Below are 18,270 nucleotides of genomic sequence, written 5' to 3'. Positions count from 1 at the left end.
TGGGTTTTCTATCCATTAAAAATATCTAAGGGCCAAAGAGAACAGGAGTTAAGGCCGTTGCCTTGCATGCGGTAGGACTATCTTCACCCGTCTCCCCCCTGCCTCCCCACCCCCAACCAACCGAATTCCACACACCACGAGTGATCCCTGAGCAGAGCCGGGACTTAGCCCCTGAGAACTGCAAGGTATGGCCTAAAACACCTCTTTCCCCTCAAAAGTTCTTAGCTCTTGGTTCAACAAAAATAGGTGGCAGTTACTGTGGTGTGTTCCCAGAAATCACCATCCAGAAAATGGGTGTTGAGAGCCAGTTGTGTGCAGAAGGATTTTTTTCTTCTGTTTTGTTTTAGGCTACAGTGGTACTCAGTGGTACTCGGAGCTCACTCCCGTCTCTGCGCTCAGGGTTCATTCCTGGCAGGGCTCCCGAGTGCCGGGCATCCGAACTCCTGGGCTGCCTAGCACCCCTCCTGCTGTGTTACATCTCTAGCCCCTACTAGTGCTTTTAAGCAGGGATGGGAAGCAATGGCAAAGGAATTACACTTGTAGATTATGAGAATAAAATTTAGGTGGGCTAATGCAGCCCCTCAGGGACTGTGGGAAGCCGCTGCTCCTGAAAATTCGCAAGCCAGGGAACTGTAGGGGCTCCCAGACCCTCTTGGTGAAGTACTGCCCACTCCTTTCTCAGTCCAACTCCCCCGCTCACTCCCCGTGCGAGGTCGCCACCAGGGGCGCCGGTGAGCGCGCATGCTCCCCAGCCCTTGCATCCAATCAGGTTGCGGCGCCGGGAGCACAGCCGACCTGGTGCACGCACCTGACAGCCAATCACGGGTCGCAGCGGGTACGCGTGCGGGTGCGTCCGCGGCGTCGGCGGTGCCTGGGGCCTGACTAGGCGTCACTGCCTCGGGCTTAGGCGGGATAGAGTCCCGGGCGGGTGGCGCGCCGGCGACTTCGGGACCGCTGGGGACCGAGCGCTTAAGCCCGGGGGCGTGGCGCGGCGGGTGTGTTCCCTGATGGGAGAAGGGAGGAGATTCGGCCGCCACCGCCGGCGAGTCGCCGCACCGCGCCTGGCCTTCACTGACCGAGCGGCCTCCGCCGGTGCCGCGGCCCCCTGAAGGCGTTTCGGGTAAGCGGCCCCTGACGGGCGCCAGGACCCCGCGCACAAACATGTCCCCGAATCTCAGTTGCGGCCACTTTGTGTCAGCTTCGCCTTCTGCCACTCAGGCCGAGTGGCCTCCCCCAACCCCCGTTTGAGTGTAGGCCAGGCCTGCTCGAGAGGGGAGAAGGGGCCTGGCAGGGCTCATAATGGCTTCCCACCTCCCCCTCCCCAGCACCTCCCCCCACCCCCACCCCCAGATACCTTCGGCTTCCTCGCGGTGCCCTCACGGGGTTGCTTATTACAGGTCAACATCCTATGTCGTTTGTAACCCCAGCCGCACCCCCTTTGGGGGCATCCAGCCTCTGAGGCCCCTTTAAAGCGGTAAACTTTTATTAGTCTCTCACCCTTAACCAGAGCGTCGTCGTGTGTGTGTGTGTGTGTGTGTGTGTGTGTGTGTGTGTGTGTGTGTGTGTGTGTGTGTGTGTGGTGTGTGGGCGTACTTTCTTTGCTGACAGAGGTAGGGTACATGGGAGGAAAGGTTTGAAGGAAAGGGATTTCATTATTTTTCTCTGGTTCTGTCTGAGATACTTGGGGAAACATACAAATGGCAGTATCAGTGGTGTAGGCTAGGCAGTGGTCTACAAAATATTCCCGCAACATGCAAGCCTAATCCTTCTGTCTGATATCTCTAGGATATGATTGTCTTAATCCTGGAATATTCTCAAGGCCCTGGAAATTTCTGTGCACATCAGAGGTAAGATAAGAAAGGGGTCTTTATAATGAAGACTGGGGTTGCATCTTTGTCATACATAAAAATAATACGACTTTTCTCTTGTTCCCTTTGTGAAAACATCCCTGTTTAGGCTGAGTGCTTAATTGGATCTGAATGTTTTTGATAAATTCAGGCCACTCATTAATTTCTGTCATTCCGAGCCCTCTAAAATGCGTTCTTGAAAAAGGGGAGTGGGAGGCTGGCTTTCTTTCATCACTCCTGAAAGGGATTAAAGAAAAAGATCATCAATTTTAAACTATGTGAATCTGACTTTTTTTTTGACTATGAGACTAAGATGTGTTAAGACCATACCACAAGTCTTCAAGTAATAAAGTGGTTCATTGGGGCAAATGTATATTGGTAAAGATAACTGCATGAGGTTTGTTTGTTTCCATTTACTTATGGATTTTATTTCATGAAGTAATTGAATATGACTAGATAGGTAACTCATCTGAATTCATTTCATGCTTACAGTATTGGTAAATTCTCTATGCAATAGTTTATGCATACAACTCAATGAGATGTATTGTATAGTTATCTATTATTGTGTAACATGTGATCTCAAAATTTAATAACTTAAAATAATCTTTATTCGCCATAATGGTGGGAAGCCATTATGAGCCATGCCTGGTCCCTTCTCTCAAGCAGACCTGGCCTACACTCAAATGGGAGTTGGAGGAGACCGCTGCCTGAGTGGGAGAAGGCGAAGCTGACAGAGAGTGGCAGCAACTGAGATTAGGGGAAATTTGTATGAGAAGGGTTCTCAGGTTTTTTTTTTTTAATTATTACCTTTTTTTCTGTTTGTTTTTGGGCTACACCTAGTATGCTCAGGACTCAGGGCTCACTCCAGGCAGGCCGAGGGGACAGTATGGGGTGCCAGAGATTAAACCCAAACCACCTGTGAGCAAGGCAAACTCCTTACCACTGTACTATCTCTCCAGCCCTCATTATTTCGTAATGTCTGAAATCCAGGAGTAGTTCAGTCTGATGGTTTTGGCTCAGGATCTCTCAAGAGATTACAATCAAGCTTTTGACAGGATTTGAAGTATCTGAAGACTTGGATGACCTATATCTAACCTCCCACTTGCTTTTAACAAGGACCCTTCCTTACTCCGTCTTTCCATGGAACTAATCCTGTCATGGAATCTCTCTGATTCTAGAGAGGCCTTACTTAGAAAATAAAATGCTGTCTTTTTCAGAAGTTTCATGCCATCAGTTTTCATGCTTTTTTTGGGTTTGCTTGTTTTGGGAAGCCACACTCAGCTGTGCCCATGGGCTCTGGGGACTGTATCTGGTGCCAGGGATCAAACCTGGGTGGGTTGGCTGCATGCAAGGCAAGTACCTTACTCACTGTAGTGATGAGGGAAATAGGCCCCTGGCTCCCCTATGGATGAGAGAAAATAGAACTCTGTTCCCCCTGCCCCCTGTCCTAAACAGCTATGCAGTGAGAGAAAGGAAAGGCTGCCAGAAACAGCTGCTACTATGAGAAGAGCTCAGGACAGACTTGAGATAATACCCTGCCTTGTGACTAATGATTGGGCTCAGAATGTCCTTGAAATGGTGCTGACCCTGCTTTCTAAGTAACATGCTAAGGAATTTCTGCTTCTGTACTCTCCTGTCTTCTGCCTGCAAATATTCCATCCACCATCAGATATTCTATAAAACAGCTTTCTCCTTTGTTTTGGACCCAGTTCTTTTTGGAACACGAGCTCACAGGTCAATCCACCAGTGAAATAAACCCTACTCCTAAGACTTTTGTGAGCGATCTCTTGATTGCTTCTGATCTGGTAGGGCCAAACTCCCTTAACAGTGCTGTCTTTCCAGCCCCACGTGTCATCAGTTCTGTTCTATTTATTTTATAAGTGTGGGTAAGAGTTATACTAGAGTAATACTACAAAGGATCTAGGTTTAATTTGGAACTGTATTAGAGACTGGCTACCACACACATTTTTATTTATTTATTTATTTATTTATTTATTTATTTATTTATTTATAATTTATTTATTTTTAATTAGAGAATCACTGTGAGGGTACAGTTACATATTTATACACTTTTGTGCTTATACTTCCCTCATACAAAGTTCGGGAACCCATCCCTTCACCAGTGCCCATTCTCCACCACCCGTAAACCCAGCGTCCCTCCCACCCTCCCCAATCCCATCTCCCCCCCACCCCACCCTGCCACTGTGGCAGGGCATTCCCTTCTGTTCTCTCTCTCTAATTAGCTGTTGTGGTTTGCAATAAAGGTGTTGAGTGGCCGCTGTGCTCAGTCTCTAGCCCTCATTCAGCCCGCAACTCCCTTCCCCCACATGGCCTTCAACTACAATGTAGTTGGTGATCGCTTCTCTGAGTTGCCCTTTCCCCGGAACGTGAGGCCAGCCTCGAAGCCATGGAGTCAACCTCCTGGTACTTATTTCTACAGTTCTTGGGTATTAGTCTCCCACTCTGATATTCTATATACCATAGATGAGTGCAGTCTTTCTATGTCTGTCTCTCTCTTTCTGACTCATTTCACTCAGCATGAAACTTTTCATGCCCATCCACTTAACTACAAAATTCTTGACTTCCTTTTTTCTAACAGCTGCATAGTATTCCATTGTATAGATGTACCAAAGCTTCCTCAACCAGTCATCCGTTTTGGGGCATTCCGGTTTTTTCCAGATTACCACACACATTTATTGAATGCTGTCCATATGCTTTTTGATATTGCCCCATACTACAATAGATACATTTAACCATAGACTAAAATCTCTTCTTGTCTGTGTTTGTGGCTTGTTCTCAAGTAGTTATTTTTATTTTAATATTAACTCATTAACAGTTCAATTTTAATACCTGTCTTCTGTTTACTTCATCATTTCATATTTCCTTGGTATTAATAACTGAATAATTTCTTTGAGTTGGGCATAATTTCTGTATCCAGTTTTCTTGCTTTCCTTTAAATCTACTCTCAAAGTCCTCAGTGAATTCCATAATGCTTAATTTGATGGCCAATTTTACCTTTCCTTGTTTTTTTTGGTCTCTTGTCAGCATTTATCAGAATTGTTCAGTTTTCTCCCTGAAAATAAATTTCACTTGAATTCCAGAATGGTCTCTTTATTCTACTGCTGAATAGCTATAACTATTCCTTTTTTATATTTATTTTGTTTCTTCTTATTTCTCTGACCTCTAACAGGTGAAAAACCCAGAGCTTAGACCTCAGACATCAGTCTTATATTTAAATCTGCATATTGAAAACTGCAACATTTTTATACCTAGCCCAAATCTCTCCCTGAACCTTAGACTCAAATTTAGCTGTGCAGCATCACATCTTTTTTGAACCCTTGCTTCCATTCTTCTACCCAGTCTAGCATTATTACCGGCTTTTATTTATATTATTTCAGTAATCTCTTGTCTACTTGCTTTCAATATTGCCATCTACAGTCTTTATTTCATACATCAGCCAGTTGTCCTATTGAACATCATATCACTTTTCACTCAACTAAAGTTCTATCAGACACAGAATAAAGTGGAATTCGAGCCACCTAATTTCATCTCCCTGATCTTAGCTCTTCTACCACAAGAACTCATTCTTTCATTTCCAGCTTTTCTCCCTTTTCCATTGGCTTGCTTATGTTAGTCTCTTGTGTGTGTTAAGCATGCTACAGTCTCAGACCCTTTGTATTTGCTACTTCCTCTGCTAGTATACGTTCCCCATACAGTCAGTCATAACCATGTTCATTAAAATATCAACCTATTACCTGGCCATTTTCTCTTTTAGTTTTTAGTATTTATAGCTATTTGAAGTGACAAGTAGCACTGTAGCACTGTCATACTCTTGTTCATCTATTTGCCAGAGCAGGCACCAGTAATGTTTCCATTGTGAGACTTGCTACTGTATTTGGCATCAAATACAGATGCTTGCCAGGCTCTGCCTTGTGGGCGGGATACTTTCGGTAGCTTGCTAGGCTCTCCAAGAGGGACGGAGGAATTGAACCCGGGTCAGCCGTGTACAAGGCAAACGCCCTACCCGATAAGTATATGTGATTATATGAAATATGTATTTTCATATATGATTATATGTAATATATGTGTAATTATTTGTGTTTTAATTTTATTATCTGTTTTATTCCCACCAAAATACTTTATATAAGCCTAGTATTTTGTAAATAAATATTTTTTATATTTCTGAAATATTTTTTTCTTAATAATATGATGTTTTTTAATTCTTGTTCTTGCCCAGTTGCCCTCAATATAGAACCTTTAGTATAAAACCAAATCAGAGTGGTTGAAGATTTTTTCCCCTCTATTATAGGTATAATTATTATTTCTGTCTTTCTTTTTGTGTATGTCATATCTTTGGTAAAGATTTTATAGAATGAGCTAGAGAGTTTTTCCTTCTCTTTACATTTCCTGAAAGAGTAAATCAAGGGTTTCTTTGATTTTTTTTTTTTCTCCCTTAACTCTTCTGGAGTTGAGGCATTTGCTTGCATCAACTAATAGAGATTTGATCTCAGAATCTCACATGATCCCCTCACTGTTTTGTATTCCCTTTATGCCTCCCCCCACCATGCCCCCCAACCTACTCTTCCTTAATCGTTTTGATAGAGTTCATTAGGGTAGCAGTCAGATCTTCTGGTATTATTTTTAAAGATAATTTTTTGTGTTTTTCTGTTTTGTTTTTATTTTTTGGTAGGTTTTTTTTGTTTGTTTTTTGATTTAGTATTTGTCCATGTTGGTTGTCTAATTTGTTGTCTTAGAATTGTTTATAGTGTACCCTTAATGTTTGTGTGGTTGGTAGTAATATTCCCTCTATCTTTTATTACTTTTGTATATTTTTTAATTAATTAATTTTTTTTTATTGAATCACCATGTGGAAAGTTACAAAGCTTTCAGGCTTAAGTCTCAGTTGCACAATGCTCAAACACCCATCCCTTCACCAGTGCACGTATTCCACCACCAAGAACCACAGTAAACCTCCCCCCCCAATCCCCTAGCCCCCCACCCCGCCTGTGTAGCTGATAAAGTTTACTTTACTTTCTCTTTATTTTGATTACATTCAAACAAAAAACTTACTATTATTGTTTGGAGTTCCCTCACCCCCAGAGTCGGACCTGCTGGAAAGGAAACATTAAATAATATATTAAAGAAGAATTCATCTAACAAAATGAATAATTTTGTTACTTGAAATTTTCTGTGTTAAAAAAATCCATTATTTTAAAATAAAGATGTTTACTCATTAAGCACTTTCTCTATTCCCCTTTCCCTCAACCATTTGTGTTTAGATTCTATAGCTTGGTCTTGTATATTTACTGTTGATGAAATCATTTTTTTTCAAAAACTTTCACTTTACGTTTTTTTCAGGGTTTATTGAGGTATAGCATGCATGTATCAATGATTTATTCCTTTTTTGGTTATATAAAATTCTATAGGATGTATGTATTACAATTTTTTTATCCTTTCATCTATTGATGGGCATTTGAGCTATTTTAAATATGTGTGTACATTGCAGTTACATGATATATACTTATTTTGGTTCCTGTTTCTTTTGGTATTTACTTAGATATGGATTTGGTGGGGTCATAATAATTCTGTGTGAAGAATTGACAAACTGGGGCTGGAACAGTAGTATAGCCGGTGAAGTGCTTGCCTTGCATACCCTGAACACTGCTGCTGTGGACCAAAAGTAAAAAACTAAAAAGACAAACTTTTTCCCACACACAAAAAAATCTGATTTCTGTTAGCCTTTTTTCAATTTCTAGTCTCTTAAAAATTTGATTTTTACTATTTTTGTGTGATTTTTTTTTGCTTTATTTTGTTTTTGGGTCATACCTGGTGATGCCCAGGGGTAACTCCTGATTCTGCATTCAGGAATTACTCTTTTTGGGGCTCACTGGACCATATGGGTAGGTGCCTTAGAAATGAACCTGGGTCAGCCATGTGCAAGGCAAGCACTCTATCCTCTGTATTGTCTTTCTAGCCTTCACATGTACTCTTTTAAGATTACACTTTAGGGACCCAGGAGATAGCTCAAAGTGCTGGAGTATATATATCCATGCTGGAGACCCAGGTTCAGTCCTTGGCACTACATGGTGTGTAATGCCCAACTCCCAGCCCCCCTATTCACCTAGTTCCATATCACAAGTAACTCCCAGCATCACAGGGTGAAAAAAACTTAAAAACAAGCACATTTCAATGGCTCTTGCATATAAATAAAACAATTTCTGGTTTTAATGTTTTTGTTTCTTAGCTCAACCCACCTACCATTTTAAAAAAATTATTTCTAACTACTATTTAATTTTTCACTTTAATGAAATTTGTTGATTTAATAATTTTTTTATGATGAGTATATTGTGTACCGGATCTGCCTTAGTACTTGGGGTGAAGTCAGTAAATAAAGCAGATAAAAGCAAATTAAACGCAGTTTCCTCAATGGAAGGTATTTACAGTGGAGAAATAAAGATAAAAAATATGATAAATACACATATTCTCTTGTAATAAGAGGTCATATTATGGGGTTACGAAAAATAAGCAGTCATAGGATTGATTGTTGGGTAGAAGAGCATTGTGATGTTACATGGTAAATGTAAATCTTATGGAAAATTAAGTTTGGATATGGACTTGAAGGAGATATAACTGTTACCAGTGGAATATTTGGGTTTTATTGTTTTTTGTTTTGGGGCCACATCCAGGGTGGTAAGGGGTTACTCCTGCTCTGTACTCAGGAATCTCTCCTCATATCCCTGGGGGACCATATTGGATGCTGGGGATCCAACCCAGGTTTAGCTGCAAGCAAGGCAAACATCCTGTCCTCTGCACTATCTCTCAGGCCTCATCTATGGGAATATTTGTAATGAAACCTTTCCATTGATTCCTCCTATAGCCCTTTGGTTCATCTTTGGCGAGTTTATAAAGGGGTATTTGCTTTTCCATCTTGAATTATTGGTTGATGGAAATACTGGTATGGACAGATAAAAACCTAACCTAGATTAGTTGGACTAAACCCCAGCCATGATACTGAAGTTTTTGTTACTGTTTAAGGAATATAATTCAGTGCTGCGTTGTCATATATATACATGAATGAGTATGTTTTATTTTTTGATTGCAATTGCTTAATTTTTTTTTATTGACTTTATGGCTCTTTTTCATTTTAGTGCTCTTTTTGCTTTCTTCTAGTCAACACTCCATAGACTTTTTCTTTCAGGTTTCTACTATTGGAGCTGAACATGTTAGTTCCCTTATTCCTACTAGAGTGTGGATTCCAGATTTCCATGTTGACAGCAATATTGTTACATAATTTTAGCTATTAGATTGAAGTCGGTTCTTCCAAAGCATACTTCTAGTCAAGGTCAAACAGAATTTTAGTATCTGGAATGATGCCATCCTTAATTCCAGTGTTCCTTATCCTACTCATATCACTCATGTTACCAAACTTATTTCCATTACCTCATTACACATTATTAAGTTTTTGATATAAATCTACCCCACTGTATGCCCCAAGTACTTCAGCTATCATTTCCCTTCTTTCGATCAGATCATTTAAGGCTTACAATCTGTAATCAAAATTAGTTTCCAAATTTTCGTGTGATTCACTGATATTCTGTGTTTCCTTTTTTCGTTAGGAAGTTAGAATTGCTAGGACAAGTAATCTTGTCCTTGAAACAAACACATTTCTACTTCTCAAGATACTTATTATAAAAATTAATGTGAACTGTTGGTCAGTCTATCAGTATATCAGAATTTTTAATATATACTTATACTCATTTTTTATTATAGCTTTTATTAATCTTCTTGCTTCTTGATATTTACAGCAGTGCTTTCCAGCTGATATATGGCCCCCTGTGGGCCCCAGGATATTCTGAGGGGGAGACATAGGTAAAAATCATGTAAATGGGGATCACAGCATGAGACAAGGGGACCAAATAGTAGAACAGGGGTGGCATATAAAGGAAATAAAGTTGGAAGGGGGCCGTGGATGGAAAAAAGAGAGAAACATTGACCTATTGAGTAGAACCCAAGTATGCTGCTCAACATCCTAAATGCATCTGGCAGTTTTCTTTAAGTAGGATTATCTGATGAAAAATGTCACTAGTTCCTAGGTTGAGAAATAGTGGCCTCTGTTCATCATTCTGGAATTACATTATTAAAACACAAGACTGCAAAGAGAAGTATTTCAGATCTGCCTCGTGTTTTCGTGTTTTCTTGAATTGTGTTCTGTCTACTTAATTTGAGCTTTAGAGTTGTAAATTGCTATTCATTCCCCCCCTGGTTGTAAGCTTGATACATCAACAACTTTCAACTCAATTCTTTGGCAAGGAAAACATGGTTGTGAATAGTGAGGAAAAGAGCAAATAATTTTTATTATGCTTTATATTTTTTTAACTCATGTCCAAATTGGTACATTTTCAAAATTACCTTTTTGGTCCAAGATTATATGCTTATATGCTATATAAGAGAAGCATGGTACATATTAGATGCCAGTTTAACTTTTACAAATTAGATCATGCTGTGAAGGGTCCTTGTTGGACTATAGTGAATTCTGACACAACAACTTGGCGACTTATGAAACAAAATTTTAAGTATCTATATATTATGGGTTGGAAAGCTAGTTTCGTTGGTAAGATACTTGCCTTGCATGCAAACAACCTGGTTTCAGTCTGCAACACCCCATATGGTTCCCCAACCCTTTCAGGGCACAGAGTCATACCTGAGCACAGCCAGATATGGCTCAACTTCCCATATCCCTCCCAAAAAAGTATCTACATCTTTCTATACTTAAAGCCAATTTTCTTCTACCAGTAGTAACCCATTGATGACCCAATGGTTTTTGTGGGTCATGTTGCATTTTTTAAAAAATGATTATGGTGAGTAACCCGTATACTGACTGTGATGGCAGTTATTATTATTTATATGTGTTATGTAACAAGTTTCCATCTAATTTTTTTCGTTTTTTTTTAATCATGGAGTTGCGAATAAAGATGTTTCAAAAAGTAACAGCTTTAATTACTTTATTGGTCTACAGAATTTCTGATAGACAAGGTTCTGAGAGTAAATTTGTAGGAAATGTTGAATTAACTAGGCACAATATACTCTACAAATAGAGGTTCTTATTGTTGAAAGTTGCTTTTAATTTTAAAAATTTTGCAATTATTGAATTCCCATGCCTGTATCAGGCACTGTATTGTGTTGAAGATACATCCATAAAAAAATATCAGTCCTAGATTATTTTGAGTTACTTTTTACTAGATGAAAAAAAAACCAACAAAATTGTTTGCAATGAGTTAAATGGGGATAAAGAATTGAAGAGAAAAAGAAGTGAAGAGATAATGGAGGTATGAGTTATGAGGTTGGTTTGGAGTATTGGAGAACCTGTCTGAGATTACGACTTGAACAGGACCCTGAAGGTGGTGTTAGGGACAGCAAATACAGGTGCCCTTAGTGAGGTAAACTAGTATGTTTAAGAAATAGCAAGGGAAAGGAAAAAAGACGAAATAGCAAGGAGTGTGATTAAAGTTAAGAGGAGGGAGCAGAGAAGTAGGAGATAGATATAGCATGTAGGGTTAGTCTAGAATAGGTGTTTTTAAGCCTTTATCTGACTGTTGTCCCCTTTCTACCTTCCTTTCTGTGGTTCTCATGTCTTACCAGTTTACTTCCTGTTGGCCTCCCTTTTATGTGATTTTCATTTGGAATGTCCTGGGGGACCCTAAGGTGGTCTTATAGCCCCTGAATTGAGAAACACTGGTATAGAAGTACTTAGCCTTTTTTGAGGGGGGGAGTGGAAGGTGTGGTTGGGGGCCAACACCCTGTGGTCCTTGGGTGAACCATACAGTGTTTGGTATCAAACTGGATTGACTGCTTTCAAGAAAAGCACCTTGGCCCTTATATTCGAGTCCCAGGACTTGGCTTTTTACTGAGTAAACCAAAAAAGCATTTTTGTTGTTTTTAAGCTGAGCTGTGTTGTAATCTGATTTGATTTAGCAGAATCAGTTTGTAGAAAAGAGACTGAAATGGGGTGAAGGAGGAAGCTCTGGATTTCATTTTAGTGAAAAATTGGGACTAGAAGGCAACAAATAGAAGAAATTAGTGAATGAATTATAATGAAGGCCTCAGTTGAGATTATCAAGAGCATTCATAATTTGCTAGGCATATACTGAGTACTTGACATTGCATCATACAGTTTATGGAGTTTATGAGTACTCTTTTTTCTATTTTTTAAATTTGAAACTGTTATTCTACAGTCATTTGTAATCATGGGTGTTAAGATGTTATTTATTCTCTTTGAATTTTTTTCATCCTTATCTGCAAAATAAAGGTGTTTATATAAAACTTTCTTAGAATTTTGGAAGAATTAAATAAGATAAATAAGAATAAAATTAGATAAATAAGAATAAATAAATACATTTTTCTGTATTTACTGTTGTCTACTGTTTTTTTGCTTAGGTGACAGTTTAGATCAAGGATTATACCTTTCAAGAATAACAAAAATATTTGAAAATGGAACAGCCATATATACTGTCTGACGAAGAGGAGCCAGAACCACAGCAGAGTGTAAAAGATACTAAACAAGTGGAAGATGAAGATGCTGAATTGATTTTTGTTGGGGTGGAACATGTAAATGAAGATGCTGAACTGATCTTTGTTGGAGTGACTTCACATTCAAAACCAGTTGTTTCAACCATTTTGAATAGAGTCACCCCAGGTTCATATTTAAGGAGAAAAAAATATGGCCACCACAGAAGAGATACTACCCATAAATTGCAACCCATAAGTCACTCCACTTCAGCATCAGAACCAGTAACTGTTTCGGGCCTTCCTCAATCTGAATTAAGATCAACAGATAGCCCTATTATTATTGAGCCTTTGCCAAAGCCTGATTGTGAAAAGAATTCACCACAAGTTGTGCCTAATAATACTTTACAGTTACGTTCTCCTTTGGTTACATTCACAAACTCATTGCAGCATCCAGGAACAGCACTTTCTGTAGGAGATAAGAATGAGAGTTCTCTTGTGTCAAAGAGACTTTCCATCTCTGAAGCAAACTGTGAAAACTCCAAAAGACCTAAACTCAATGATGGAAACATAGGGGCGCATTCTTCAGTTTTTTCCCCTTCAGGTATCTTTCATACAGCTACTCCACAAAGCATACTCTCAAATGATGTTGATACCTCATTAAACCAGGTTCAGAATGGAATACCCTTCTCAATTGCTTTGCCAAAGGAAAATGTCTATTTTAAGCCCATAAGTACTGGTGGGGGAAATAGACCAGCAAAAGCCGACTGTCTGAATCTAGCAAGTCAACATAAAACTATTGATTCCAACAAAGGAAATCTCATTGTGTTACTCCGTGACTTCTATTATGGACAGTATAAAGAAAATGAACAACCAGAACAGAAGACTCACACAACCTTTAAATGCCTCAGCTGCTTGAAAGTTCTAAAAAATATCAAGTTTATGAATCATATGAAGCACCATTTGGAACTTGAGAAGCAGAGGGGTGACAGCTGGGAAAATCATACCACGTGCCAACACTGCCACCGGCAGTTTCCCACTCCCTTCCAGTTGCAATGTCACATTGAAAGTGTACATATTTCCCAGGAGCCCTCTTCTGTATGTAAAATTTGTGAATTGTCATTCAAAACAGATCAGATTCTCTTAGAGCACATGAAAGACAATCATAAACCTGGTGAAATGCCATATGTGTGCCAGGTTTGCAATTATAGATCATCATTTTTTGCTGACGTGGAAACACATTTCAGAACATGTCATGAAAACACTAAGAATTTGCTTTGTCCATTTTGTCTCAAGATTTTCAAAACTGCAACACCATACATGTATCATTATAGAGGACACTGGGAAAAGAATGTTCACTCATGTTCCAAATGCCGTCTACAGTTTTTGACTTTCAAAGAGAAAATGGAACACAAGACTTATTATCATCAAATGTTTAAGAAGCCTAAACAACTAGAAGGATTGCCTCCTGAAACAAAAGTTGTTATTCAGGTCTCACTCGAATCTCTTCAAGCACCATCAGTAGAAGTAGCGTCCATTACTGTAAGCACCTCTGATCCTGAACCATCACTGCCCAAACCTAAAAGTAAAGTTTCAAAAAAAAAAAATTCCAGTTTCAGTAACTCTAAAGTAAATATTTCATCCATTTAAAAAGACATAACAGATGTTGCATTATTCACTAACCTTATAGTGATATTTATAAATGGTCTTGAGATTTTTAAGTTAACCACAATTCCTGGCTTTTTAGATTTTTTTGTTTGTTTTTTTTGGCACCACACCAAGTGGTGTTTAGATTCTGCTCCTGGCTCTGTGCTCTGGGTTTTTTCCCTGTAGTGATTGGAAAACCATGCAGGGCTGGGGATTAAACCTGGACTTTCTGCATGCAGTCATGCATTCAGCTAGTTGAGCTATTACTCTGACCCTCAAGTTTTAAAATGTATTACTGATATTTAACACTTAAAAGGTGTATGTTTATGTGAGAAGGGAAAAACAGTGGAAGCCTTTTATTTTTTAATTTTGAGTTTTATGTTACTTTTAAGTTTAGAAGTTTGTTTCTGTATATAAAATTTTAATATGTTTTAGTATTTTTCTCCCAAATTTTTCCATGCCTTGATAATTCAGTATTTAGTTAGTCAGACTGAAATGGCTTTGTTATGGTGTGGTCCTGTTTGCTGCTAAATTCCCAGAAGTGCCTGTTTTACTGTCCAAAAATAATCTGATTCTGAAAGCACGGATGTGAAAAAGTTGAGCAAGAAGCCCTGGTATATATAGTGATGAGAAAGTGGGAGGTTAATTAATGGAGAGCAATAACTCCTTGTCCCCAACTAGGGGAAAAGCACATATTCACTCTTGGAGACAAGGAAGAAGAAACATGCTCAGAATGTCATTACCTAGACCAAGAATATCTAAGGATGCAACTACATTGTTTGGTAAAGGGACCTTGAAGATATCAACTGGTATGTATCAGTAGCTTTGGATGGAGAAACAGTGATAATAGAACGGGACCTCCTGTTGAGTGATTAAAGAGGCAGTCAGTGTCCTCCCCTCTCTGGCCTTAGTCTGAATGAACTAGCCATTTCCTCCTCAGCTATAACAGTAAAGCAAGTATGCTTTCATAGGGGAAAGAATCCCTTGATATCCATAACCTGATATTCATTGTTTGAATTGTAGTAGACCCATAGTTTGAACTTAAAAGACCAAGCAGATGTTATCTATTTCATGGACTGGACTAAATGTAGTTCTCTTATTGTTAAGTTGGAATGAGATCTTGTCCAAGAATAGAAGATGCCGTGGTTAAAAACAGGCCAGAGCATTGGATTAAAACCCATTATAATGGGCTTTTCTTACATTTTTTTTCTGTGTACATTGAACATGTTAAGTTTGTAATTTTACATTTTGCTGTGGACATGAGTAGTTACTGGTCATGTGTGTATGATTTTCTGCTTTAACTATTAAGTTTGGGTTTGAACACACTCCTGTGTGCAAGAAAATGCCCATTTATTTCAGTAACTATTTAGTCTTCTAATTACTATCATTTAATCTGTTTACATATCTTTGACTACTATGGGGGAATCTTTTCCCTTGCCAGCTTCAGTGGCTTTTCCATATAGAACTAAGGAATGATCTATAGTTCCTAAACATGAGTGGTCTTGACTACTTTTTGGGATTTCCAGATTCAGTCTCTTTAAGAATGTTCTGGTTTCATCTCTTCTGCCCCCTTTGTGCTGTTACCCGGTAGCTTCTCTGTACCAGTCAAGAAATCTGGTATCCTAACTGAAGACATACTGAGGAGAAAATTTCATTTCACTACTTAAAAGCACCTTATCTTTCCCCCATTCTTACATTTCCTCCTCAATTTCACTAAATTCAATGAACATTCACAAAAAGCTTGAAAGTGATAACTATTTAGTTATCCCTTTTAGAATTAGTGAAGGACAACAGATACAACAGTTGTGAATATAATGTTCATGTTTCCCCATGTAGATTGTTTATATTTCTTCAGTGCTTGATTAGTTGTTTGATATGCACTTTGAACATATAAGACATTTGATAGTCCTCTTCATTAGTTTTCCATTCCAAAGTACTTGGGACAATCGTGGCTTGTGAACCCTGTTCATGTGAAAAAAAAAAATGTTTTGTGTTCCACTTTTCTGGTTTCAGGTGTAAGCTATTCTGTTTATAAATAGATCTGCAAACTTTTGCATACTGTTCTCTTAATTCTGTTTCTAAAGTAAAAGTAGGAAATGTCTTGTTTTTGTGGTTACTTAGTATTATCAACACTGTTACTATTGTTTGCTGTTACTAAAGCATGCTCCTAAGGAGTACAGATTGTTATTTATGTGGGATTCAGTGACAATGACTTACACCTATTTTCTCCTAACATTTTCTGCTAGCCTTCTACCATTTTCCCCACTGATGCACTCTTTGTGACATATTGGCCTTGCTTTTTCTTAAGCAGCTTACTTTTTTTTCCTGATCCAAAGACTTTGCAGCTGCTTTTATCTTTCTTAGAATGCTTTCTTCTAGGCCTGCATGGCTTGCTACCTCATTTAATTGTTAGATATTTCCTTTGGTTCATTGAGCCTCACCAGTGTTCTTAAAATGACACTGACAGTGAGTATCCCCTCCTTCCCTTTAGTCTCCTTGAAGGCACTTTATGTATGTCCCCACTGCTCTCCCCTTTGCCTAATCTAGGGAGAGTTCCTAAGTTTTTAGAAAAATCTGAAGAGATTATCATTAAGGGCTTTGCTTCTCTTAGAATTGAGCTAGCTTGAGTCAATTTCTGTGCCTGTAAAATAAGAAAATATAGTGAGTTGAGTTCTTTCAGGAGCTTTCTCTGTTTTTCTATTGATATCTCTATATTTTTAAGGCAATGTCACTTTGTTTTGTTTATATTGAATATATTGAATATCTGTCAAGATTACTATTTTGTTATTACTCTTTGTGAATCTTGTCTATTTTGCCTGCTTGTTCTTTCAGAAATAAAATTTATCATTTTATTAATGTTGCCAAAAATTGTTAGTAAATATCAATCGTAATAAAACGTTTTTTGAAAAATAAATGTTTTTGCTATTTCTTTTCCCTAATAGTGAGGTATGATTTTAGTTTAATCCCTTGCCAGGGACTGGCCCTGGGTGAACAGGCCTGAAGTAAGGACACCACGAGGATTAAAAGAGAAATAAGGGACTGGAGCATTAGCACAGCGGGTAGAGCATTTGCCTTGCATGCGGCTGACCGGGGTTCGATTCCCAGCATGCCATATGGTCCCCTGAGCACCGCCAGGGTAATTCCTGAGTGCATGAGCCAGGATTAACCCCTGTACATCACCAGGTGTGACCCCCCCCCCAAAAAAAGAGAAATAAAAAGCATGGGGTTGGGAGTCTCACAGCCTCAGAGCCTGAGAATCTTGACTGTCTTTCATGTACAGTTTTTATTGATTAGAATCAGTAATCAGAAGGAGAATAACATTCTTTAGTCAAATGCCTAACTATCATAGTCTATCCTAGATAGACTTTTACACATATGAGGAACTCAGTATATCAGGATGAAATCTGTGTAATGGGCTTTCTTAAGGGGAGGTTTCTTCCAGTCCAAGGGCCAAAGATAGAACAATTCCAGGAGCTCCACTAATGCAGTATTCCATCTCCTAATGTCAGCATTCTGGATTTAAAAGTCCCATAAACTACCAATTTTGCCGTCTCCTCTATCTATCTCAGTATCCAAAAAATCCCATTTTGAATGCCCTGCTGCAGAGGCAGGGTGGGGTGGTGGGGGATGGGGTGGGGGTGGTGAGAGGGATACTGGGATCATTGGTGGAGGTGAATGGGCACTGGTGGAGGGATGGGTAAACGATCACTGTATGAGTGAAATGCAAACCCAAAAGTTCATAAGTTTGTAACTATACATCACAGTGATTCTCTAATAATTTTTTTTAAAAAATCCCATTTTTAGATAGCCCTCTATGTAAGACTGCTTTCCTTCTAATTGTTAAGCAATAATATGTGAATTTTCTTTAATGAGAAGGCTTCACAATTTAAAGAAATATGTATATTGATTAATACACTTCTATTTCTTTTTGTTTTGTTTTTGTTTTGTTTGGGGGCCACACCTGGCAGGGTTCAGGGCTTATTCCTGCCTCTACACTCAGGAATTACTCCTAACAGTATTAGGGGAGTGATACCAGGGATTGAATCTGGGTCAGCCATGTGCAAGGCAAGTACCTTACCTGCTTTACTGTTGCTACAGCCCCAATACATTTCTATTCTTATAGAGATTTTTTTTCTCTTTGGTGCCTAGAATTGAACCCAAGCCCTCATAGTGCAAAGTGTACATTGTCTCTGAGCTACATGATCGTAGACTCTTTTTAAAGAGATGTGTTTAGTGTTGGATGCTTTACAACATCTATTGAAGCAATTCTTTT

The 18,270-nt window shown here is 38.9% G+C and overlaps 1 protein-coding gene across 1 annotated transcript; it reads left to right on the top strand.

Moving 5' to 3' along the window:
- Nucleotides 1-881: 881 nt before the first annotated feature.
- On the top strand, nucleotides 882-16,904 carry ZNF280B (zinc finger protein 280B). The gene is made up of 3 exons (XM_055147088.1): nucleotides 882-1,120; nucleotides 1,786-1,847; nucleotides 12,282-16,904. The coding sequence occupies exon 3, from the start codon at nucleotides 12,336-12,338 to the stop codon at nucleotides 13,998-14,000; it is 1,665 nt and encodes a 554-aa protein (XP_055003063.1). The 5' UTR covers nucleotides 882-1,120; nucleotides 1,786-1,847; nucleotides 12,282-12,335; the 3' UTR covers nucleotides 14,001-16,904.
- The last annotated feature ends 1,366 nt before the right edge of the window (nucleotides 16,905-18,270 follow it).

Source organism: Sorex araneus, chromosome 9 (assembly GCF_027595985.1).
Source record: "Sorex araneus isolate mSorAra2 chromosome 9, mSorAra2.pri, whole genome shotgun sequence".
NCBI classification, from domain to species: Eukaryota; Metazoa; Chordata; class Mammalia; order Eulipotyphla; family Soricidae; genus Sorex; species Sorex araneus.
The sequence above is the reverse complement of the archived record's forward strand: the minus strand, read 5'-3'. Positions and strand labels throughout refer to the sequence as shown.

Bases quoted from the DNA above. Each gene is read 5' to 3' on its own strand.
- ZNF280B (XM_055147088.1), top strand. From the start codon at position 12,336: ATGGAACAGCCATATATACTGTCTGACGAAGAGGAGCCAGAACCACAG.